Source organism: Dendrobates tinctorius, unplaced genomic scaffold, assembly GCF_039654945.1.
Source record: "Dendrobates tinctorius isolate UK_male_01 unplaced genomic scaffold, ASM3965494v1 ptg000014l, whole genome shotgun sequence".
Classification (NCBI taxonomy): Eukaryota; Metazoa; Chordata; class Amphibia; order Anura; family Dendrobatidae; genus Dendrobates; species Dendrobates tinctorius.
In genome coordinates this window covers 30,568,336-30,593,212 of record NW_027361682.1, presented here as the reverse complement: position 1 = coordinate 30,593,212, position 24,877 = coordinate 30,568,336, and the positions used below count along the sequence as shown (strand labels likewise).

General features: G+C 44.6%; 2 protein-coding genes across 6 annotated transcripts in view; one reads left to right on the top strand and one right to left on the bottom strand.

Annotated features, from left to right (window-relative positions):
* Positions 1 to 20,350, bottom strand: part of PDE6G (phosphodiesterase 6G) — a 50,113-nt gene extending 29,763 nt beyond the window's left edge. Inside the window, exon 1 of one of the 2 annotated variants that reach the window (XM_073560511.1) lies at positions 20,249 to 20,350. The gene's annotated coding sequence lies outside the window, so the exon portion shown is untranslated. Of the gene's footprint in view, positions 1 to 10,345; positions 10,433 to 20,248 lie in introns of those variants that run through there. The other variant, XM_073560520.1, reaches the window with a different exon arrangement.
* Positions 1 to 24,569, top strand: part of CCDC137 (coiled-coil domain containing 137) — a 72,919-nt gene extending 48,350 nt beyond the window's left edge. For 3 of the 4 annotated variants that reach the window (XM_073560491.1, XM_073560483.1, XM_073560474.1), the window contains exons 3-7: positions 21,974 to 22,101; positions 22,858 to 23,092; positions 23,557 to 23,639; positions 23,791 to 23,870; positions 23,993 to 24,569. In XM_073560491.1, coding sequence (XP_073416592.1) covers positions 21,974 to 22,101; positions 22,858 to 23,092; positions 23,557 to 23,639; positions 23,791 to 23,870; positions 23,993 to 24,190 — 724 coding nt within the window. In that variant the 3' untranslated portion in view covers positions 24,191 to 24,569. Of the gene's footprint in view, positions 1 to 20,392; positions 20,610 to 21,973; positions 22,102 to 22,857; positions 23,093 to 23,556; positions 23,640 to 23,790; positions 23,871 to 23,992 lie in introns of those variants that run through there. The other variant, XM_073560498.1, reaches the window with a different exon arrangement.
* The last annotated feature ends 308 nt before the right edge of the window (positions 24,570 to 24,877 follow it).

Sequence of the window (24,877 nt, the reverse complement as noted above, 5' to 3'; positions counted from 1 at the left end):
AAGTGTCAGAATTTTTTTTTTATATGTATTTTTTCCTCTTTTTCTCTGGGGCCGTAGGAGGATTTTTTCCTTAATGGAGATTAAGCAATTGTCTGATCGTGTGGAGCAGCTCACTGCTGAAGTGCGGGGAATTTCCGCCTATCTCGCTCAATCACATGCTGTTGAACCAAAAATCCCTACTCATGATGTGTTTTCTGGGGATCGGTCTAAATTTTTGAATTTTAAGAATAATTGTAAATTATTTCTTGCCTTGAAGCCTAACTCATCGGGGAGCTCTGCGCAGCAGGTTAAAATTATCATCTCCTTGCTGCGCGGCGATCCCCAGGATTGGGCGTTTTCTTTGACACCTGAAAATCCTATTCTGCCTAATGTGGATGCATTTTTTCAAGCCTTGGGGTTGTTTTATGATGAACCTAATGCTATTGATTAAGCTGAGAAAGCCCTATTGGCATTGAACCAGGGTCAGGATTCTGCAGAGTTATACTGTCAAAAATTCCGAAAGTGGGCGGTCCTTACTACATGGAATGATGGTGCCTTGGCAGCTCTCTTTCGCAAGGGTTTATCAGAAACCGTAAAAGATATTATGGTGGGATTTCCTGTTCCCTCTGGTCTTGATGATTCTATGTAATTAGCCATTCAAGTTGATCGGCGTTTACGTGAACGTAAAACTACACGAGAGGTGTTGCCACCTTTTGAACAAATGTCTGAACCTATGCAATGTGATAGTTTTTTCTAGGGTGCAACGTCAGGAGTATAGAAGGCGTAATAAGCTGTGTTTTTTCTGTGGAGATGCCTCTCATATTGTTTCTGTCTGCCCTAAACGAGAGAAACGTTTTGCACACACATTTGCTGTGGGTGGAGTACAACCTAAGCTTCTTTTGGCAATTACTCTGATCTGCTCCTTATCCACATTTTCCGCCAAGGCTTTTGTGGATTCAGGAGCGGCTTTGAATCTGATGGATTTGGATTTTGCTAAACGTTGTGGTTTTCCCATGATACCTCTGCGGACACCTATTCCTTTGAGGGGTATTGATGCTACTCCTTTGGCGGAGAATAAACCTCAGTTTTGGACCCAGGTGATAATGCGGGTCGCCCCAGACCACCAAGAAAGTTGTAGATTTTTAGTACTGCATAATTTGCATGATACTGTTGTTCTGGGTTTTCCCTGGTTGCAAATCCATAATCCAGTTTTGGATTGGAAATCTGTGTCTGTGGTGAGTTGGGGCTGTCGGTGTGCTCTTGGTGACACTCCTGTTTTCTCCACCTTTCCCCAGTCTCATGATGTTCCTGACTATTTGGCTGATTTTTATGATGTATTTAGTGAGAGTAAGTCTGCGTACCTGCCTCCTCATAGGAGTTATGACTGTGCAATTGAGTTGAGGCCTGGGTGTAAATTTCCCAAGGGTCGGCTTTTCAACTTATCTGTACCTGAACACGAGGCTATGCGATCTTATATTAAGGAGTCGTTGATGAAGGGTCATATTAGACCATCCTCTTCACCCTTAGGTGCTGGGTTTTTTTTCGTGGCTAAGAAAGATGGTTCATTAAGGCCTTGTATTGACTATCATTCCCTTAACAAGATTACGGTTAAATATCAGTATCCGTTACCCCTGATTTCTGATTTATTCTCCAGAGTTAAAGGTGCCTGCTGGTTTACTAAACTTGACCTCAGGGGGGCGTATAATCTTATTCGCATCAAGCATGGGGATGAATGGAAGACGGCGTTTAATACTCCGGAGGGACATTTTGAATACCTGGTGATACCTTTTGGGCTCATAATCCCCCTTCTGTCTTCCAATCCTTCATGAATGATATTTTCCAGGACTTTGTGGATTAGTTTTTGATCATCTATTTGGATGATATTCTGATCTTTTCCAGTGATTGGGATTCTCATGTGGAACATGTTCGGACTGTGTTCCGGATTTTGAGGGAGAATTCCCTGTATGTTAAGGGATCGAAATGCCTTTTTGGTGTACAGAGGATTTCATTTTTGGGATTTATTTTGTCAACTATTGAAATGGACCCGGCCAAGGTACAGGCCATTTATGATTGGGTTCAGCCCACTTCTTTGAAGGCTCTCCAGAAGTTTTTGGGTTTTGCTAATTTTTATCGTAAATTTATAGCTAATTTTTCTGGTATTGCCAAACCACTGACTGATCCCGACCAAGAAGGGCGCTGATGTGCTGAATTGGTCTCCAGAGGCTGTTTTGGCATTTCAGGAGCTGAAGCGGAGGTTCACTTCTGCTCCGGTTTTACGGCAACCTGATGTCTCACTTCCATTTCAGGTAGAGGTAGATGCTTCGGAGATTGGTGCAGGAACTGTTTTGTCCCAAAAAGATCCAGTGACTTCTAAAATGAATCCCTGTGCGTTCTTTTCCCGAAAGTTCTCCCCTTCTGAACGCAACTATGATGTGGGGAATCGGGAATTGTTGGCCATGAAGTGGGTATTTGAGGAGTGGAGACATTGGTTGGAGGGAGCTAGACATCAAGTTGTGGTCCTCACTGACCACAAGAATTTGATTTACCTGGAGTCGGCCAAACGCTTGAATCCTAGACAGGCTAGGTGGGCCTTGTTTTTCACGCGTTTTGATTTTGTGGTATCCTTTCTTCCGGGCACTAAGAATGTTAAGGCAGACGCCCTTTCTAGGAGTTTCTTTGCTGATTCTCCTATTGTGACCAAACCTACTACCATCCTAGGTGAGAGGGTAGTTCTTTCTGCCATCTCGCCCGATTTGAGACGTGCCCTGGAGGAATTTCAGGAGGACAAACCTGAGCGTTGTCCTATGGGAAAATTGTATGTTCCTGACCAGTGGAGGAAGAGAGTGATGTCTGAAGTTCATTGCTCCGCGTTGGCTGGTCATTCAGGTATTTTTGGTACCAGAAATTTGGTGAGTCGGTCTTTTTGGTGGCCCGCCTTATCTAGTGATGTCAGGAATTTTGTGCAGTCTTGTGGGACTTGTTCCCGGTCTAAACTCTGTTCTCGTTCTAGTGGGTTGTTGATGCCCTTGCCGGTGCCCAAGAGGCCATGGACCCATATCTCAATGGATTTTATTTCTGGTCGTCCTGTCTCTGAGAATGACTTATCTGGGTGATTTGTGATAGATTTTCTAAGATGGTCCATCTTGTACCACTCCCAAAGCTGCCATCTTCCTCAGAGTTGGTGCCCTTGTTTTTACAACAGGTGGTTCGGTTGCATGGGATTCCTGAGAACATTGTGTCGGACAGAGGAGTCCAGTTTGTCTCCAGATTTTGGAAAGCTTTTTGTTCTTAGCTGGGAATTCAGTTATCCTTCTCCTCTGCGTTTCACCCACAGACCAATGGGCAGACAGAGAACAAACCAGACTTTGGAGTCCTATTTGAGATGTTTTATATCTGCTGATCAGGATGATTGGGTCTCATTTTTGCCCTTGGCCGAATTCGCCCTAAATAATAGAGCTAGTTCTGCCACATTGATGTCGCCCTTTTTCTGTAACTTTGGGTTTCATCTTCGATTTTCTTCAGGGCAAGTGGAATCTTCAGCCTGCCCAGGTGTTGACACTGTGGTAGAGAGAATGCAGCAGATTTGGGACCAAGTGGTGGATAAGTTGTCCCTCTCTCAAGAAAAGGCACAGCAGTTTTCCAACCGGCATAAGATCTTTGGTCCCCGGTTTAAAGTGGGTGATATGGTTTGGTTGTCGTCAAAAAATCTCTATGAAGGTTGCGTCTCCAAAGTTCAAGCCAAGATTTATTGGACCTTATAGGATTTTGGAGATTCTTAACCCGGTTTCTTTTCGATTGGCTCTTCCAGTTACGTTTAAGATCCATAACGTGTTTCATAAGTCTCTTGAAGAGGTTTGTTGAGCCAGTGGTTCCTATGGTGGCACCTCCTGACCCTGTGTTGGTTGAAGGTAATGTGGAATATGAGGTAGAGAAAATACTGGATTCTCGTCTGGCTAGACGGAGACTCCAGTATTTGGTCAAGTGGAAGGGTTATGGCCAGGAGGACAATTCTTGGGTCTCTGCCTCTGACATTCATGCCGATAGATTGGTTCGTGCTTTTCACCGGGCCCATCCTGATCGGCCTGGTGGCGTGGATGAGGGTTCGGTGACCCCTCCTCAAGGGGGGGTACTGTTGTGAACACATTTTCTGGTTTACCTCTGGCTTCTGGTGACGGTGGTGGAGCTGGCTGTGTTGACAGAGGAGTCGTGAGTTCTCCATCTGGGCTCTCTCTAGTGGTGACAGTAGGTAATGAAGCTGATCTAAATGGCAGAGACCTGCCACCTGAGGAGGAGGACTGTGAGTGGACATCAGGAGTCTCTGACTGGATTTAAGTCAGCCGACTCCCTAATTTTGTGTTGGTGATTTTTCCTGCCCTGAGGTTCTCGTTTCCAGTTCTGTTCCTGCCTTCTCAAGCTAAGTGTGCTCTGCTATTTTCTCACATGAGATTTGGTCTGGTTTACTCAGTTTTTGTGGTCAGCCAGCCCCTGCTGGGGCTGTGCTGAATTTCCATTCTTATGTCTCTGTTTATGCCAGTTTGCTTTTTGTCCCTGATCAGATTGGTCTCTTTTTGCTCTGTCTTCTGAATATACCAGAGTGCTGATATAGGGAATTGAAGTCTAGCGACTTCAGGGTTTTTGTTATCTGAAAGTGCTGGACATTTTTTGGCAAGGTTTTGAGCGTGATTGCAGACAGCATCTTTCCTTTCCTGTCCTTTCCAGTTAGTGTGGGCCCCATCGTTTGCTCAGCCTATTTTTCTATCTGTGTTTGTGTTTTCATCTTGTCTCACCGACAATACATGTTTGGGGGCTGTCTATTGCTTTGGGGTCTACTCTGGGGCAGTTTAGATTTCCCTTTTTGCTTTAGGCTTATTTAGTTCTCCGGCTGTGACGAGGCATCTAGGATCATTGTAGGTACGCTCCATGGCTACTGCTAGTTGTGTGGATAGGATCAGGGGTCTGCAATCCGCTTAGTTACCAACCTCTCTGGTTTTCTGTTTTTGTTTTTCCTCCTCGGTGACTCATTCATAACAGCAGCCATTATGAAGGCTAACATAGCAGCCAACTCGGTAGCCCGATCAATGAGCTTATGGGTGGGGGAATTAGAGGATCAGATTAGAGACAGATCCCCCAGAGAGGAGATCCTAAAATTACCTCTCCTGAGAATGGCTACTGACTTCATGGCGGACACTTCGGCGGAATCAGTCCGGTTTGCCGCAAGAAATAATACCTTATCTAATTCAGCAAGGCGGGCGCTGTGGCTGAGATCCTGGACAGGAGACGGTCAAAGAACAAACTGTGTTCTATATCCTTCTCTGGGCTCCACGTTTTCGGGCCCATATTAGATGAGCTGCTCGAGAAAGCTTCCGACAAAAAGGGCTTTCCGGAGGAAAGGCCTAAACAAACGCCCTTTTTTCGGAGGACCCGCTCCCATCCCAGACAGGACTATAGGGGAAAAGGGAAGTTCGGTAGGTGGAGCTACCCGAAAGGAGGAAGAGGGAGAAGTTCTCCTCAAGAGCATAAGGCAAGACCTACTAGGGAATGACGCCAGGAAGATAGGAGGGAGACTCCGTTACTTCCAAAACATCTGGAAGGATATTACCCAAAACCAGTGGGTTCGGAATACGGTCGCAGATGGTTACAGAATAGAGTTCATCGAGCGACCGCCCAGAAGATACTGTGTAACCCAGACCCAGTCTCAAGTGACCCACCAAAGACTGTTAAAGGACATACAGGAACTGATAGAGATAGTGGCCGTAACCTGAGATCCCCATACTCAGAGATTTAAGGGTCACTACTCAACTTTATTCTCCATAAAGAAACCAGGAGGAGAATACCGGACCATAATAAATCTAAAGCCGTTAAATCAGTGGGTGACCTACAAAAGATTCAAGATGGAATCTCTGAAAGCAGTTATACCATTAATAAAAAAGGACTCGGTCATGTGCACCCTAGATTTAAAAAGTGCCTACTATCATGTGCCCATCCAAATATCTCACCAAAAATTCCTCAGGTTCGCCATAAAAGATCACGGGAAAATACAACATTACCAGTTCCGTTGCTTGCCATTCGGATTCGCCTCAGCGCCCCGGATCTTTACAAAGCTCATATCAGAAATCATGGCCCATCTAAGGGTAAGAAATACCCTTATCATACCATACTTGGACGACCAGATGCTAGTGGCACATTCTCCACAACAGAAGGAGCAAGACCTTACATCCACCATATCGGTCCTACAGAGCCTAGGGTGGGTAATAAATTGGAAGAAGTCCAGCCTAAGACCAGAAAGAGAAAAGATGTTTCTTGGAGTCATACTGAAATCATGTTTCTTCCTTCCTCTGCACAAACAGACGGCAATCGCACAAGAGGTCCAGTGGGTCCAGAGATGCAAATACATCTCCATAAGGAAAGCCATGAGAGTCCTGGGTCTCATGACTTCAGGTATCGCCAGTGTACAATGGAGCCAGTTCCACTCAAGAATACTGCGAAGAGAGTTCTTAGCGATCTGTGACGGCAGGGAAACATCGCTAGACAAGAACATTATTCAGGATTGAGAGTCCTCAGTAGTTGATACCTTTTAATGGCTAACTGAAAAGATGGTAACACATTGCAAGCTTTCGAGACTACTCAGGTCTCTTCATCAGGCTAGACTAATACAAAATCTGAAGTCACATATTTATGCACAATACAGCCTAGAAAAAATGCAATAGATAAGACAAGTGACGTGAAGCAGAACTATCTATTGCATTTTTTCTAGGCTGTATTGTGCATAAATATGTGACTTCAGATTTTGTATTAGTCTAGCCTGATGAAGAGACCTGAGCAGTCTCGAAAGCTTGCAATGTGTTACCATCTTTTCAGTTAGCCATTAAAAGGTATCAAGTACTGAGGACTCTCAATCCTGAATATTTTTCTATCTACTGGCTAACACAGTACAAAGATATACATCTTTCCTGTAGACAAGAACATGACACTTTCCGAGGAAGGAAAGCAGTTCCTTTCCTGGTGGACAAACACACAAAATCTCGGATAAGGGAGACCCTGGAGACTGTTGCCATGTACAAACATCACTACCGACGCCAGTCTCAGAGGCTGGGGGGCTCACATGGAAGGTCGATACCTCCAGGGGACATGGGGACCATCAGTATGTAACCGGTCCTCGAATTAGAGAGCTCAGGGCAGTCTGGGAGTCGCTAAAGACATGTCAAGAAGAACTGAAGGGTCAGAATGTCAGGATCTTCTCGGACAACTCGACTACAGTTGCCTTCCTTCAACATCAGGGAGGACCCTGATACCGTCACCTTCAGGACCTAGCGCACGAGATCTTTGGTTGGGCAGAACAGACAATAGCCTCAGTTACGGCAGTCCATCTGAAGGGATCCAGAAATCAGGTTGCCGACTTCCTGAGCAGAGAGAAGTTCCAGTCATCAGAGTGGTCACTAAGCGAGGAGGTCTTCACACAGCTATGCCAACATTGGGGGACACCAGAGGTCGACTTATTCGCCACAAGAAAAAACTCAAAAACAAAGAGATTCTTTTCTCTCAACCCGGCAGACAACCCAATAGGAGTAGACGCGTTAACCCAAGAATGGAACATGGAGCTCGCTTACGCCTTCCCGCCACTCCCTCTTATACCAAGGGTCCTAAGAAAGATCCAGGAAAGCAGAGCATCAGTAATATTGATTGTTCCTTACTGGCCCAGGAGAAGCTGGTTGTCCTTACTAAAATGGATGGCACAGGAAGACCCGATACTATTACCAGCAAGACGCGACCTGTTAACCCAGGGTCCCTTAGTTCATCAGAAACCCGAGATGCTACAACTATCGGCCTGGATTCTGAGGCGGAGATCCTAAAATCAAAAGGACTCTCTAACTTAGTTATAGCTACTATGCAGAATAGTAGAAAACCGGTAACCTCGGTTATATATACCGAAAAATCTGGAAGAAATTCTGTTGTCAACGTGAGGGGCCAGTATCAGTCATCTGGGGTCCAGATATCCTGCAGATCCTAGACTTTCGCCAGGCGGGCTTTGATAAAGGGCTAAGGCCTAGTACGCTCAAAGTACATGTGGCAGCCTTAAGCTCATACTTCGACTTCCCCCTAGCCAAGCATCCATGGGTAGTGAGGTTCATAAAAGCCACTCAGCGGATGGGACCCACAATCCGTAGCTCGATACCGCCTTAGCTTGGTCCTAAATGAGCTGCGCAAAGACCCATATGAACCGCTAGAACAGGCCCCCTTAAAATCAATGACATTTAAAGCCCTATTTCTAGTGGCAATAACTACGGCTCTCTCCACCACTTGGACGTTAAAAGAGCCGTCCTCCAATACTTAGAGGTTACAAAAGGCTGAAGAGTAGACTCTAACCTCTTCATCCAGATGGCAGGCAAAAACAAGGGGAAGAAGGCATCAAAAGCTACCCTGGCTAGATGGTCGAAGTCAACTATCAGTGCAGCATATGTGTCGTCGGGAGAGACTCCACCAGAAAACATTAGAACCCATTCTCTAAGAGCAGTTTCTGCCTCATGGGCAGAGAGCGCAGGAGCATCTATGGACCAGATATGCAGGGCCGCAACCTGGTCTAAATTTAATACCTTTTGCAGACATTATAAGTTGAATGTTATGGCAAATCCTCAGACAGCGTTTGGGAGGAATGTCTTGCAAGCTGTAATCCCGCCCTAGTTGTAGCAATTTGGTAATTCTCCTGGTGGTGCTGTCAGGAGGGACGTCCTGGAAAGTAGGAATTAGTCCTACCGGTAATGGTATTTCCAGGCATCCATCATGACAGCACCCCTTATATACCCTCCCTTGGATTTCCTATCTGATATGTGAGGTAACATGTATGGTAGGAAGTTTAATAAAATTGCGTTGCATCAATCCTGGTGTGGTACTTAGAAAATCACTGAAGGGGTTGGTGGGGAGGGGCTATTTAACCTCTTCTGTGTTCCTGTCCCTATCAAGGATAAGAAGGACAACCTCCTGGTGGTGTTGTCATGATGGACGCCTGGAAATACCATTACCGGTAGGACTAATTCCTACTTTCTTCTACATTTACCGAAAATTTACTGACCATGGTAAAGTATTACCCTTAACTATGTCCCAAAATCTATATCATAGGGTGTAGAACCAGTAAGGCCATGGACCCTAGGTATTGTAGAATTGTCAAGGTTAGGGGTTTGTAGGGTTTAATAGGAATATTACGCTTTTGTCAAGAAATATATCCTGTTTGATGGTTGAAAGTTATACGTTTTCAGTACCCTAGATCTTTCCATCAAGACGTATGCTCCAATGAGCATGGGTTAAATCGGTAAGAATTGGAGATGCAATTAGAAACTTAAGTGTCATGTTGGGTGAGGAAGAAGCTAGGTGCATAACGGGAAGATGGTGTAGGAGCCCAAACACTAGGAAAGGGGGGAGTGGAGACCCCTAGGCAGATCTGACAACACCCTGTCTGCCCTTATGTCCCTACATAGGTTCCTCACCTATCACCGAGCAGGAACCTAATCTGACTGCCCCTAGAGATAGGCCCATGATAGTGAGGGGACGTGGTGAGCACTAGTCAGCTCCCACTACAAATGAGGGAATACACTTAGCTTGAGACAACACGAGAGCTCACAACAATCCTCCAAGATACTCCAAGAATAAACTAGTCGATTTCTAGCACTTCCAACAGACAAAAGTAAATAGAGCTATCACCAGTGCCTTACTGAAGCGATTGAAGGTATTTAAACCTCCAGCAAGGGTGTGTTAATCGGCAGCAGAAGGTGGCGATCACCGCTAGGTCCTAGAGGGAGAAGTATATCACTCCACAACAGAGATGCAATATCCAGAATGTGCCTGCAGAGCAAGGCGCAGTGACCTTCTACAGCTGGATCCAGACTGACTGTCTGTCACACCTGACACGCCCATGACATTGAGCAGTCAACAAAAAAACATTGCTCCTAAATCAGTCAGCTAGTAATGTCTGAGGGAACCATAGACATGAATACTTGGGTCTTACTGTCACTTAAACTAATTAAAAAACACCTTTATCTAAATCCGATTTCTATCATACACTATGTATACTAGCCCTCTAGAGTCTAGGTCATTTTTCAGTGCCATCCAAAGAGATTTCACTGTATTTTATGTACACAATCCCATAACTTGGTTAAGGATGTCATCATGAGGCTATAGGACAATAACTTTTCCCAAGGACTTCAACTTAAAGTAAAACAGTAAAGAAACTCACGGGAAAAGGATTACACGTCTTTTAGAGCTATGGCCATAGACTAAAGAAACAGGTGGCCAGGGCCTATTGGGGCCTAATATTTCTGGAGAAGTTAAAATCCAACAACTTCCCACTAAATTGAAGATCTTGCCATCTCCTTACCTTATGAAAACTGCTTTCACATATCCAGATGCAAGAATATCTGGCATTTGGTGGTCAGCACCTTCATGTGCTTGACTCCGGGAATACTCTGAACCGCCCTTCCTTTGGCGGTCATGGATTTATTAGGCTCAAGAATAATAGGATTACACTTCTCTATCTCACATGGTAATCTGATAGCCATCTGGGGACATGGATAGTGAACTGACATGAAGAGCTATGACCCTTCCTTGTGAATGTTTCCATACCTAGACTTCTCAGGTGTCAGCCAAAAGCTTGTCAAGCTGACTGCTCTCTCTAAAGATACCATCTTCATTATTATTTATTTTTAGAGCACCATTAATCTCATGGTGCTATACATGAGGAGGGGTTACATACAAAATATAAATTACAGTGAACAAACTGACAGACTGTAACAGAGGGGAGGGGACCCTGCCCTCAGAGGTCTATAGTCTACAGCAGGGGTAGGAAGCTTTTTTTCTGCCAAGGGCCATTTGGATAATTATACCATCCTTCGGGGGCCGTACAAATCGCTCGATAACTCTGCCCACAAAGTACACCCTGATGCTGGCACTGGTGTCGGGACGTAATCTTTCATTACACCCTCAGCATTCAGTAGTGAATGCTTCGTGCGTATGCTCACAGAGCAAGAAGAAATTAAAGGGCCTGCGGTCATCAAACCACAACTATTGGCCCAAGCACTGTGATTCCCGTGAATTATTATTTATTTAAATAGCGCCATTGATTCCATGGTGCTGTACATGAGAAGGGGTTACATACAAACTACAGATATCACTTACAATAAACAAACTAACAATCACAGACTGATATAGAGGGGAGAGAGGACCCTGCCCTTTAGGGCTTACGTTCTACAGGATGGTGGAGGAGACAGTAGGTTGGGGGGTTGCAGCAGCTCCAGTGATGGTGAGGCGGTAGCTCCAGTAGTGGTGAGGAGGTAGCTCCAGTAGTGGTGAGGAGGTAGCGGGGTCATTGCAGGCTGTAGGCTTTCAGGTTCTGGGTTTTCAGGTTCTGTCTGAAGGATCCGAGTGTGGTTGATAGCCGGACGTGTTGGGGCAAAGAATTCCAGAGGATGGGGGCTATTCGGGAGAAGTCTTGGAGGCGGTTGGGTGAAGAGCGAATAAGTGTGGAGGAGAGAAGGAGGATCGGAGATTACGTGAGGGAAGATATCGGGAGAGTAATTCAGAGATATATGGAGGAGACAGGTTATAGATGGCCTTGTAGGTCAGTATTAGTAATTTGAATTGGATACGCTGTGGGAACGGAAGCCAGTGAAGAGATTTGCAGAGGGGAGAAGCGGAGGAGTAGCGAGGAGAGAGATGAATTAGTCGGGCAGCAGAGTTAAGGATGGACTGGAGAGGTGCGAGGGTGTAAATCCGCCCGGGGGGCCGGAGTAAATGTCATCGTGGGCTGTAAATGGCCTGCGGACCTGAGGTTCCCCACTCCTGGTCTACAGCATAATGGGGAAGTAGACAGTAGGTTAGCGGGTTGCAGCAACTTCGTGGTGGTGAGGTGGCAGTGGGGTAATTGCAGGAGGTAAGCTTTCTTGAAGAGATGAGTTTAAGTTCTGTCTGAAAGTTCTGAGCCTGGTGGATAATAATCAAACTGGTTGGGGTACAGAATTCCAGAGGATGAGGGATACCCAGGAGACATTTAAGAGGTGGTTAGATGATGAATGTATAAGTGTTGAGGAGAGAGAGACGTCTTGGGAAGAATGGAGATTGTGTTGGAAGATAATGAGATTTCCTTGTATGTAAGCATGCACTCTTCAAGGGTTTATCTACTGGGAGAACAAAAGGAGCGGATGTGGTATTTTAACATGCCCAATTCTTCTTGGGAAGGTTGGGACGATTTTGTCGGGACTATACAACTTCCAATGTAGAAGGTGGCCTCCTGATTCTTCCAACAGAAAATGCAGTGGAAGAGTCAGGAGGCAACTATTCAAATTAGCAGGTCACAGATCGGTATCGGGGGTCTTAACACTTGGCAGGATCTTTTTAGATCCAGCAGACCCAACAAGAAACCAACAAACTCCATATCCAACAGTCTCAACGGGAGTTGCAGCAGCAGTTAGAACTGCAGCAGCAGATGTCTCTCCTGGCAGAAACTGTCCGGGCCATTGAGATGGCACCATCTGCCAGGCAAAGTGATCAAAACCATACAGGAAACCTTGCAGAAAATGACTATGGAGGATGACATTCCTGTCTTTGAGAAGTTGGCAGACAGGAAGAAAATGCCCACAGAGCAATTTGCAAAGGTTCTTGCTCCATATCTTAATGGGAACCGCAGAAAGCGTACTATGACCTTGCCCTGCAGGAGTCCAACGAGTTTGGCAAACTGAAGGCAGAGATTCTGGCACATTTGGGTGTGACCCAAGAGGAAAAAATTCAGGGGATAAAACCAGTCGGCTCGAGTGAGAACGTATGCCTGGGGATCAGAGTACTTTTCTTTAGTGCCCACAGTGGATAGCAAGTTCCTTACCCTAAAACCCTGGAAGGATAGGGACCCACTTGAAACCTCTTGCTTGTGGACCCAGTCAGAAGTCACCATTGTGGGTGGCAAAGTAGCAGCAAATTTGTCACCACCTCAAAAACAGCATGGCCGGAAATGAGTACTCAAAAATAGGAGCAGGTTTGTGGATGCACTAGGTCACCCTTGTGTCATCAAGCTTGAGCTTCACATTCTGGTAAATTTAAAGCCCTGTAGGCTCTATGTGTTGGCAGATAGTCAAATAGAAAAAAGTCCAGCTCACGGTCTTGTTTTCGTTGGCAGATAATGCCCAGTCCCTGACTTTGGGCAAAGGGGAGGGTATATGTAGCAAAGCCAGGAAGTCAACGATTAAATTCGAGCACTAAAGGCTCTGATTAGGTGCACCTGCCTGTCTCTGCACATACTCTGGCTAGGTGTTCACCTTAGTCAGTTGGGGAAGCTGAGCAGAGTGGATTGTGTTGAAGCAATAGAGAGGGACAAGCCAGAATCTGAAAGTATCAATGGTTGCTATGGACAATAGCCATTGTGTTTTTACAAGACTGGGACTAACTCAGCTGTGTGTGAGTAGCCAGAGTCTATTTTGATTAGATAGTGCCTGGCCCTGTCCAGGGATTTTGTGTTTTATGGTTCTGTTTGGTACTGTGCAACCAGTGGAAATAAACGTCACATTATTTTGAACCAAGAAACTATTGCCTGTTTGAACACTACCTATGCCTAAGAGCATGAATCACTACAGGGGGCTGTGGCTGGCTCTGGTTACATGGGCTCGGTAGTTTGGTCATTTAGGTGGACCTTGTAACTGACTGCATGGTATGCAGTGCTGTGCTTGGCTTTTTTTATGTGGGAAAAAAGTATTTAATCAGCCACCAATCGTACAAGTTCTCCCACTTAAATAGATGAGAGAGGCCTATAATTGACACCATAGGTAGACGACAATTATGAGCGTCAAAATGCAAAAACAAATCCAGAAAATCGCCTTGTCTGATTTGGCAAGATTTATTTTTCAAATTATGGTGGAAAACTAAGTATTTGGTCACCTAAAACATGCAAGATTTCTGGCTCTCACAGACCTGTAACTTCTGCTTTAAGAGGCTCCTCTGTCCTCTGCTGATTACCTGTAATAATGGCACCTGCTTGAACTTATCAGTATAAAAGACACCTGTCCACAACCTCAAACAGTCACACTCCAAACTCCACTATGATGATGACCAAAGAGCTGTCGAAGGACACCAGAAACAAAATTATAGCCCTGAACCAGGCAGGGAAGACTGAATCTGCAATAGGCAAGTAGCTCGGTGTGATGAAATCAACTGAAGGAGCAATAATAAGAAAATAGAAGACATACAAGACCACTCATAATCTCCCTCAATCTGGGGCTCCACGGAAGATCTCACCCCGTGGGGTCAAAATGATCACAAGAACGGTGAGCAAAAATCCCAGAACCACAAGGGGGAACCTAGTGAATGACCTGCATAGAGCTGGGACCACTGTAAAAAGGCTACCATCAGTAACACACTACGCCGCCAGGGACTCAGATCCTGCAGTGCCAGACATGTCTCCCTGCTTAAGCTAGTACATGTCCGGGCCAGTCTGAAGTTTGCTAGAGAGCATTTGGATTATCCAGAAGAGTATTGGGAGAATGTCATATGGTCTGATGAAACCAAAGTAGAACTCTTTGGTAGAAACAAAACTGGTCGTGTTTGGAGGAGACAGAAAGCTGAGTTGCATCGAAAGAACACCATACCTACTGTGAAGCATGGGGGTGGCAACATCATGCTTTGGGGCTGTTTCTCTGCAAAGGGACCAGGACGACTGATCCGTGTACATGATGGAATGAATGGAGCCATGTATCGTGAGATTTTGAGTGTAACCCTCCTTCCATCAGCAAGGGTATTGAAGATGAAACGGGGATGGGTATTTCAGCATGATAATGATCTCAAGCACACCGCCAGGGCAACGGAGTGGCCAAGCTAGTCTCCAGATCTCAACCCCATAGAAAACCTTTGGAGGGATTTGAAAGTCCGTGTGGCCCAGCAACGGGCCCAGAACATCACTGCTCTAGAGGAGATCTGCATGGAGGAATGGGCCAATTTACCACCAACAGTGTGTGCCAACCTTGTGAAGACCTACAGAAAACATTTGACCTCTGTCATTGCTAACAAAGGATATATAACAAAATACTGAGATGAACTTTTGTTAATGACCAAATACTTATTTTCCACCATAATTTGAAAAATAAATCGTGCCAAATCAGACACGGTGATTCTCTGGATTTGTTTTCTCATTTTCACTCTCATAGTTGTGGTCTATCTATGATGTAAATTACAGGCCTCTATCACCTTTTTAAGTGGGAGAACTTGCACAATTGGTGGCTGACTAAATACGGATACTTTTTTTCCCCACTGTAAACACATGTTCACATCAGCCATGAAACATACAAAACCTACAAGAAACGAAATGAGCAAAAACTCTGCTGTAACTAAATAAGTAAAAATGCAAAAGTGCATCTAAATAACACAGAGTTCTTAGTAATACTATTTTTGATCAAAATTAGCATAAAAGCCATCCCAGTGTCGACAAGGTGACTCTGATCGGGACGGTCCTACTCTGTCTAATATTAAAAACCTTACCATGTGTCAAAGTTGTGTGAATAAGGGCAGACAAAACGACCGGGTGCCAACAAGTAGACACAAGTCTGGGGAAGCTTTTAAATATAATTTCCAGCTAAGGAAAGGGAGGCCAAACCCCAGCTTGCACAGAATACAAAGAAAAAACAGAAAAATAGAGCTTGGTTTGAGTTGGTATACATGCAGCACATAAACGCATGTTCACATCAGCCATAAAACATACAAAACCTACAAAATGAGCAAAAACTTTGCTGTAACTAAATAAGTAAAAAGCAAAAGTGCAATTAAATAACACAGAGTTCTTAGTAATACTGTTTTTGATGAAAAATAGCAAAAACCATCCCACCATTGAAAAGGTGACTCTGATCGGGACAGTCCTTCGAATATTATAAGGTTCCTGTAGCTCACACTGTTAGGAGGGCACTGTGACCAATGCTGCAACTGGCTCTTTATGAGGGCATTGCAGCTGTATCTGATACTCTGGATGTGGGCATTGTGGTTGGCTCACTCTCTTAGGCCAGGTTCATACTGCGTTAAAAGCAGCCCGTTCAATGCATAGCGTTGACGGGCTGCGTTAACGCTATAGCGCGATCGCGTTATGCTATACCGTTAGCGCAGATGCTTCATCTGCGCTAGCAGTGACGGACCCTCGACCTGCGTCCGAGGATTCGTCACAGCATGACGGCACATCGCTAGTGCACGCAGATTATGGCATGTGTTGGCGATGCATCCGATAACGCTGCCATTAACCCCCATTAACGGATTGCGTTACACATTATAACGCAATCCGTTAAACGGACTGCCTTAACGCAGTGTGACCCCAGCCTTACGGGGTCATTGTGACTGTTGCTGCATGTAGTGCTTCTATTATGGGGGTGCTGTGATTATGTGGGCACGTGCTTATGCAGGCACTGCAAAAAGGTTGTTCCTTCCAAGCTATTACCACTGGGTGACGATTCGAGACTCCATACAACTGTCTAACGTAACCATGCCATAAACAAACTGGCTGATATTCAGGTTCACTTAGTTTGCCCTACAAAGAAAGAAATTCACAAAACACGTCTTCAATTATAATAAATAATATATTTTAAAACATTATACACAGGAAACTTATTGTACTCAAACTTTGGTACAGAAACAACCTAAAGTGGTGTTTTGCGGGTATTTTGCAACACCTGTCCATGGGATGTTAAACTCAAATACCAGTTTTCTAGATCTGTCAGCTATGCCCTTGGCATTAGTCATATGGACATTCTATAAACTTTAGGTCTGAACTCCCTTTTAAGTCCACAAAATGGCTGCCTCAACAAGTCAACATTTAGACTTTCCATAAAATAGTAGGGGAGTGTTCAGGATCATGAGAGAATACCAAGTGGTCATAAGTATCCAACAGGAAGTCACAAGGTGACAGAGGAGGCAGATCTGGTGGCCATAACACTTGTCAATTACTGAGAAGAGGTTTTATTCTTATTCCCATACTCTGTTCTGTTCATTCCTCTGGCCATAGTTCCTATGGATGTGCTTTGCTCTGAATTCTGAACCTTATCTCCATCTGTATAAACATCTTAATGTTTTCATCGTCTATCTGCCTCTCCAAGGCGGCCAGCGCTCTCTCCCCTCCATCTTTGTACAGCGCCAGAAGTTCTTCAGCGTATGCAATCCACACGCAGTTATGGCAGCCGCTCATACAACAGTGAGTGGGAGGAGGTGGAAGTTCAGGCTCGATGAGCTGGTGAGGATCTCCAGGAAATGAATTCTTGTCCTTCAGGGGGTTGCTGTCCACAGAGGGCACAATGTTTGTGTTCTCCACACCTTGATCATAGGTTTTTACGGATCTTCTAGAAAACATTCCATCTCTAATGAGTAAGATGGAGGCAGAGGAGGCAGAAGAAGGAAATCTTCGTAGAAGGCTAGTCAGCAGCTGTAAGATACAACAGACTGGAGGGTGAGGGGTATAATATGGTCTAATGTTTTTTTAAAAGGTTGAAACAATGTAGAAATTTGGGCCCCAAGATCAGATCTCGGCGTGTCAAGGGACAACAAACCTACATACAGAAGTCCAAGGATTCCTCTCTCTTCCATGGGTGAAGAATTTCTGGAAGATCTCCTCCCGTGGACCAGTGATAAAGTAATTTGATGGGTGTCGATCAACAGAAGCTGTGGGCAGTGGGTGATTACGTGAACAGTAACATGGCTACTAGAGATGAGCAAATATATTTGAAGGAGTTTGATCCACCAGCCACATTCATATTCGGTGACAGCCATACGTGAGCCCTGCGTACCTCCTCCTCCCTGCTGGCATCACTGGCTCTTCACGTATGAGCATCGTAATATGGATACAGACCTAAGAGGACAGTAATACACCTGACCACAATTCCCTAATGATTCCATGAGGTGTCAAACATTTGTTATAGGACTTAGCACTACCTACATTGCGGCTAGCTCTGTTAGGACTCATACTCACTTGCGAGAGACTATCACGATTCTTGTGTGAGTCTCTCGCATAAAAACCTGGCACTGCTGCTGCACTGGGACTGGAGCGTGCGGCTGCATAGAAATACATGCAGCTGCATGCTCCGGTCCGAGTTCCGGTGGCAGTGCCTGGTTTTCATGCGCGAGACTCACATGAGAATCGTGCGAGTCTCTCGCAAGTGAGTATGAGCCCTTATAGTGCACTACAGCCGTGTTATGGGGACGGCGTGGCTGTCACTGTTCTGGGGGCACTGGCTGCCCCTATTATGAGGGTGCCCTGTGTGTTTAATAAGGTGTTGTGACTGTCAGTGTTATGGGAGAAGGCTATCACTTATGGGGGCACTGTGAATGTCCATGTTATGGGGCAGGGCTGTCACTATTATGCCAGCGATGTGTATGTCCGTGTTTATGGGGGGCAATGTGTATGTCCGTGTTATGCTGATGTGATGTATGTCTGTGTTATGGGAGTGTCACTGGGGGCAGGGCTGTCACTGTTATGGGGGCGCCATGTATGCCCGTGTTATGAGGTAGCACTGTCACTGTTATGCTAGCGTTGTGTATGTACATATTATGCTGATGTTATGTATGTCCGTATTATAGGGGCACTGTGTATTTCTGTGTTATGGGGGTGCTGTGTATGCCCGTGTTATGAAGCAGGGCTGTCACTGTTATGCTGTTGTCATGTATGCCTCTGTTATGGGGGCTTTGTGGCTATCACTATCTCACCATCAACGGAAACCTTCAAGAAGAACCTGAAGACCCACCTGTTCCGACAAGCCCACAGCCTGCAATGATCCTCGGTCTACTGAGCCACAGCATGACCTACTCTACCTGTAGGCTGTGAGCCCTCGCGGGCAGGGTCCTCTCTCCTTCTGTACTTGTGTGTCCCTTGTCTTACACGTTTACTATACCTGTCTATATTTCCCCTTTTCATATGTAAAGCGCCATGGAATAAATGGCGCTATATAAATGCATAATAATAATATCACTTACGGGTGCTCTGGGTATGTCCTTGTTATGGGGAGGGACCCTGTATTTCTGTGTTATGGGGGAGCTGTAGCTGTCACTGTTATGGGGGCAGAAATGTCAATGTTATGGGGGCACTGTGACTGGCACTATATAAAGGTAATGTTATGGGGAATTGTGACCAGTCCAGTCATATGCACACAAGCCTACAACACAGGTTGATATGTATGGCTTTGACATCCATAAAATGACATATACAGAACCTACTGAACACGGCTAAGGCTAGTTTCACACTTGCTTTTTTTTGCAGCGCGTTTTTCCCGCAAAAAAACGCATTGAAAAAACGCATACAAAAGCATACAACTGCTGCGTTTTTTTCAAGCATTTTTATGAGCATGCATGAAAAAAACGCAGCGTTTTTATGCGTTTGTATGCGTTTTTAGTGCGTTTTTACCGCGTTTGCGGTTTTTTCCAACATTAGGTGGCCCCTCACACTAACCCAAACCATGACTTTACTAACCCTAACCCTGACCCTAACCCTTAACCAAACCATACTTAACCCTAACCCAAACCCTAACTAACCCTAACCCTGACCCTGACCCTTAACCAAACCATACTTAACCCTAACCCAAACCCTAACTAACCTTAACCCTAACCCTGACCCTAACCCTTAACCAAACCATACTTAACCCTAACCCTGACCCTTAACCAAACCATACTTAACCCTAACCCTGACCCTAACCCTTAACCAAACCATACTTAACCCTAACCCAAACCCTAACTAACCTTAACCCTAACCCTAAACCAAACCATACTTAACCTTAACCCTGACCCTAACCCTTAACCAAACCATACTTAACCCTAACCCTAACCCTTAACCAAACCATACTTAACCCTAACCCTGACCCTAACCCCAACCCTGACCCTAAACCCCCTTAACTAACCCTAACTCTAACCCAAACCCCTAAATTCCATGGTTAACAAAAAAAAACGCATGTGCAAAAAAACGCATACATGAGCATGCCAGTGCGCATGTATGCGCATCCATAGGCTATAATGGCCATTTTTAGCGCAAAACGTGCGCATGCGCTTTTTTGCAGGGCCAAAAAATGCAACATGCTGCGTCTGGAAAATACAAACGCACACCCCAAAAAAACGCAGCGCATGAAAATCGCATACGTGCGCTTACCAGCGCGCAGGTATGCGCACCCATGTTAAATATAGGGGAAAAAACGCATGCGCACGTATGCGTTTTTTTCCAGCGCAAAAAAACGCAAATGTGAAACCAGCCTAAGGCATAATGTTGGCACAACCCATGAGTCCTTATGGTTACCATAGTAACGCTCCTCCCGACACAGTCTGGGCCATGGATCCCGCTTCCCCTTCTTTTTAGGGCTCTAATTCACAGTGAGTCACTAACACACTCCCCCTCTTCCACTACACCTAAAAACGGAAATGACTAGACCAAAAAACAAGTTCCAGTTTCAAAGATGGCGCATCCGTGACGTCATCGACGCGTTCCGACAATGAATAGTAAAGAATGCTGCGGTTTCGTGGTGACGTATAACGCCGTGGCCGGAAGTTGTCCGTCTCGTGCGCTCCACGTGTGTTTACTGGTCTGACAGCGCGATGGGAAAGCGGCAACAGATCAAACCAGCAAAGTCTCCAGGTCCGGGAGAAGGAAAGGGGAAACGGTGAGGGTTTGTGCCTGTGTGTCAGTTTCTTTGGAGGAGGCTTTTACTATTGAGATGTGATAAATGAGAATAACCCAGGCCTCTGCCTTTTTCTATAACTGGTGACATGCTCCGCCTATAATTTCTACTCTTGGTATTACTGTATAAGTTTGCCCTGAACCTCATCTATCAGCAGTTCCTGATATGGAAAAGCCCAGATCACAGCAGACACCAGCAGTAGAGCTGCTAGATCCCCGGGACCGAGGCTAAACGTTGCAGATCAGAGCACAATTCTCTTGTTTAACCATCTAGATAACTGATGGCAGCATATAAACGGTTAGGTTGCCAATGAGTACATGTACCCGTGCCCACGGCCCCCTCACAATGTCAAGAGGTTCCCATGTCAGCCAACAGCTGAACAAAGGCCCCTGTCGCTGGCATCTTGGACCTATTATAATGCCCAGCCTGTAGTGTTGCGCCGTGTTGTACAGGCTTCCTATAGGGACTAAAACATAAGAGGGAAAATCAGCTACTGCTTTTAAGAATATTTGAAAAATGAAAGATTTAAGTTTACCCATTTTTCCAACTTCAAAATGAAATGTAAAAAACAGACATTTTGTACCTCTGCGGCCGTAAATCTGTGCTGTGAAATGCAAGAAAAAGCCCTCACACAGGTCCATTGACACAGAAATCAAAACACTAAAGGTGTCAGAGAATGACAGCATAACCAATTTATATATATATATTTTTTTTTTTTTACAAGGTTTTTTTTTTTTTTTTTCATTTCTTGCTGAATTCAGTTTTTTTTTCTCATTTTCAGCACATGGTATGAAGGTAAGATTATTGTTGTCATTCAAAACTGCAACTCTTTTTACAATCATGTTGCTATGGTGATGGGAATATAAAAAACTTATGGGTTTTGGAGGAAAAACGAAAGGGCACAAATTAATAATACCTTGGTCCCAAAGGGGTTAAATATGGTTTCAGATGAACAGAAAGTTGCAACATTTATGCATCTGTAGCAAGGTAATAATATCCTGTGGTTCTGCTAAGTTTAAAATTGGGCTTTGAGGAAATTAACTTAAAAAAATAGTCACCTGTTCAATTTCCCCACTTGTCCGTGCCGGTCTTTTGTTTACTGTGATGTGTTGTATTTTCACGTATTCGCTACAATCAATCACTGTACAGCACGAGACAGCAGAGGCCAGTGATTGGCTGCAATGGTCACGTGATTGTACCGCACATCATCACCATAGCAGAGTAAACAAAGACCGACAGTGACAAATTGGACAGCTACCGTAAGTCTTTTTTTTCTTCCCTTCCCTTGAGTTTATATGTATATAATGAATTTGTACTTTATAATGCTCCAATGTATCTCTATTTAGACATGAGAAGAAGAAAACAAATAGTAAGCCAAAAGACCTGGATACCCAGGAGATCCCCTTCAAGCTTCGAGAGATCATGAGGAGCCGCATGGAGATGAACAATCCAAAGAAAAAAAAGAAAAGGCCAGGTGGGGGATATAGGGTTAATCGTCAAGGACTTTAAAAAAAAAAAATCCCCATTTTAGAGAATAAGATTTAATAGAGGGAAGTCTACTTTCAGGACCCTCGTCTATTGCCAAGAGCTGTCCTCACTGTGGAGGACTCGGGATGGGCCTTTATTTCATGAAGAGCTCATTGTTTTTAATTAGAACTGTGTAATTCTTCATTTTCCCTGTTGTGGCGCTGCAGGAAAAAGTGAACACTTGCTCCTGGATACTGCCATAGATTAGTTGATTTTGCTGGGGTAGTCTCATCAGTAGGATTCCCAATAAACAGCTTAATTTCAAAGTTTTATTTTCATAATTGTAAAGAGTTGTAGTTTAGTTATATGTGACAAGCTCTAAGGGCGCTGCACCTGCTGCTAGTAGTCATTGTTGCCATGATGTGGCATCATCAGACCATGGATAAAAATTACTAAATATGTTAAATGGGTGTCTTTTTAGTTTTGGTCTGTTGCAGCAATCTGTTGATGGTTGCAGGTCTGGGATCCTGGGTCCCCTGGCAAATGGCACCACCTCAGGTGAAATATGGTATTACATGTCGTCTTTCATATTTTCCAGAATGGAAGGTATCTTACAGAGTTGCCCATAGCGAAGCATCCTGGGTGGAGCGTTTGCCTTCACGTCAGGTTTTGGGTGGAAATGCTCCTTCAATGATGGAGACATTAGAAATGGGGAAACAATGTATTAATATCTTTTAACTAGATTCTGCTATGTTCTTTTCAGCAAAGAAACAAGGTCCTGACAATGAAGAGCTGCAGACAGATATTAAAGTCCCCAAGTTCAAGAGGAAGGTCCATGAACCTGTATACGCCTATCTGGAACGAATGGACCGAGAAACTCAACACGTCATGTTCCTCAGCAAGAACCAGCCGGATCGGATGCCGGAGACGGAGGTGGATGAGAAGGGGAAGCCAGTGACTGAGGTAGCCAAGAAGGAGAAGTCACAGAAGAGGAAAGAGTGAGTTGTGATGAATTGGTTCAGAACATTATGTCCATGTCTACCTGTCATAGAGAACAAGACTTGGAGGTTGTGCACTTTGGCCCCCCATTTAGTTAAACTGGTAATCTGTACAACAGGTGGTGAAGTAAGATGGGCCAAATTTTAAGAAGTGCATATACCTAAACGGATGCATTATGCACTCACCACAAATTCCAACCAAACCCTGTAAAGTTGTATATACTGATAGTCCTTCGTTATAGAGATCAGTGGAGTCTTCTCCAATATTGGCCAATAAGATTTGATTTGTCCAGGGTTTAGATTGTCATGGGTTCCCTGGGCCCGGATGGTAATTTTTCTAAAACTGGTATGGTAGTAAGGCATGTGGACATTACAGCCGTTGGTTCTTGACCCACATGGGGTAACAAGTTGTCCTTCTTTTGCTGCTATATGAATTTACATCCAAATTTTGTGTTCTGTTTCAGTTTTGACCGAAGACGTCTTGATAAGTTTTTGAAGAGAAAAGAAGACAAGAAAGAGACCCGATTGGAAAAAGACATATTCACAGGTGATATATGGGAAACAGAACACCTACTGTTTTGAGTAGTAGTAAGAACAGGCACATGACAGCTCACAAGTAGCTAACAAAGAATACCATGTAAATGTACCGCATATCCCCAGTGAGAATTAATCATTTACTGGTTTCATTTCTTGGCCAGACACGGTGATGTTTGGAGAAGTGGTTACCGAGCCTCCAACTCTCACAGTAAAGCCAAGGAAGAGTGCAGACAAAACTAAGGTGAGACAGTTCTCCATATATTCTTCATGGGTAGATTTGGAAGGGAATGCATCTTTAAAATATCAGATTTGCAAGATGTTTTCCTTGTTCGATATTCTTGCACTTTTTTTTAACATCTTTAGCCAGGAGAAAAGAAGCTCTTGTTGAAAAACCTTTTGGACAAAGCCAGCACAACAGCATCCCCACCTGTTATGTCCATGGCTAGAAAGAGGCTGTTGGAGGATGAACGGGAGCGCGTTGTCAAGGCTTACCGTGACCTTAAAAAGAAAAGGCAGCTTCAAAGTGAAGAATCCAAACTCTCTAAACCTCACCATACATGACTTGTGACTATAAATGGAGACCACTGAAATATGCTGCTAAGGACGTAACAGCAAGACATGGATAGATGAGGCCATAGACCTAACGTCAGATGTTTGCTTCCGCTCTTCCCATGATGTTGGAGATAGTCATAAAGGAGGTTTCTAGAACTGTTATTACAGAAAGCAAATGATTGCTGTGGCTTTATCAAAGGGGATGTCCAGGGCTAATATTGGTCTAAACTTTGGCCATCAAAATCAGATTAATTTGGGAGTGGCTGTAGGAAAGTGTACGGAGCCTGAACACCACAGCTTCCTAACTGATTCATGGACAAGTACTGTACATTTCCGAAGATGTGTTCTTATTGCTTCACAAAGATAAAAGAAGGATTTTATAACTAAACTGGGTTTTTTTTTAATTATAATGGTGCACTGATTCTTATGGTCCTGGTTTCTCTTTCATCTGATTACTAAACCACCAGAGATAGACTTTAATATCTTCACTGCCATAGAACAACAGGTATGCATATCCTTACCCATTCTCTGCCCAAGAATGCAGACCTTAACTCGTTCTCTTCCTTAGGCCACCAGGGATGCAAATCCTAAACCCTTTCTCCATCATAGGCCACTTGGGATGCAGACCTAAGGCACTGATGGCGAACCTATGGCAACCGTTCCAGAGAGGGCACGCAGAGCCCTCTTAGTTGGCAC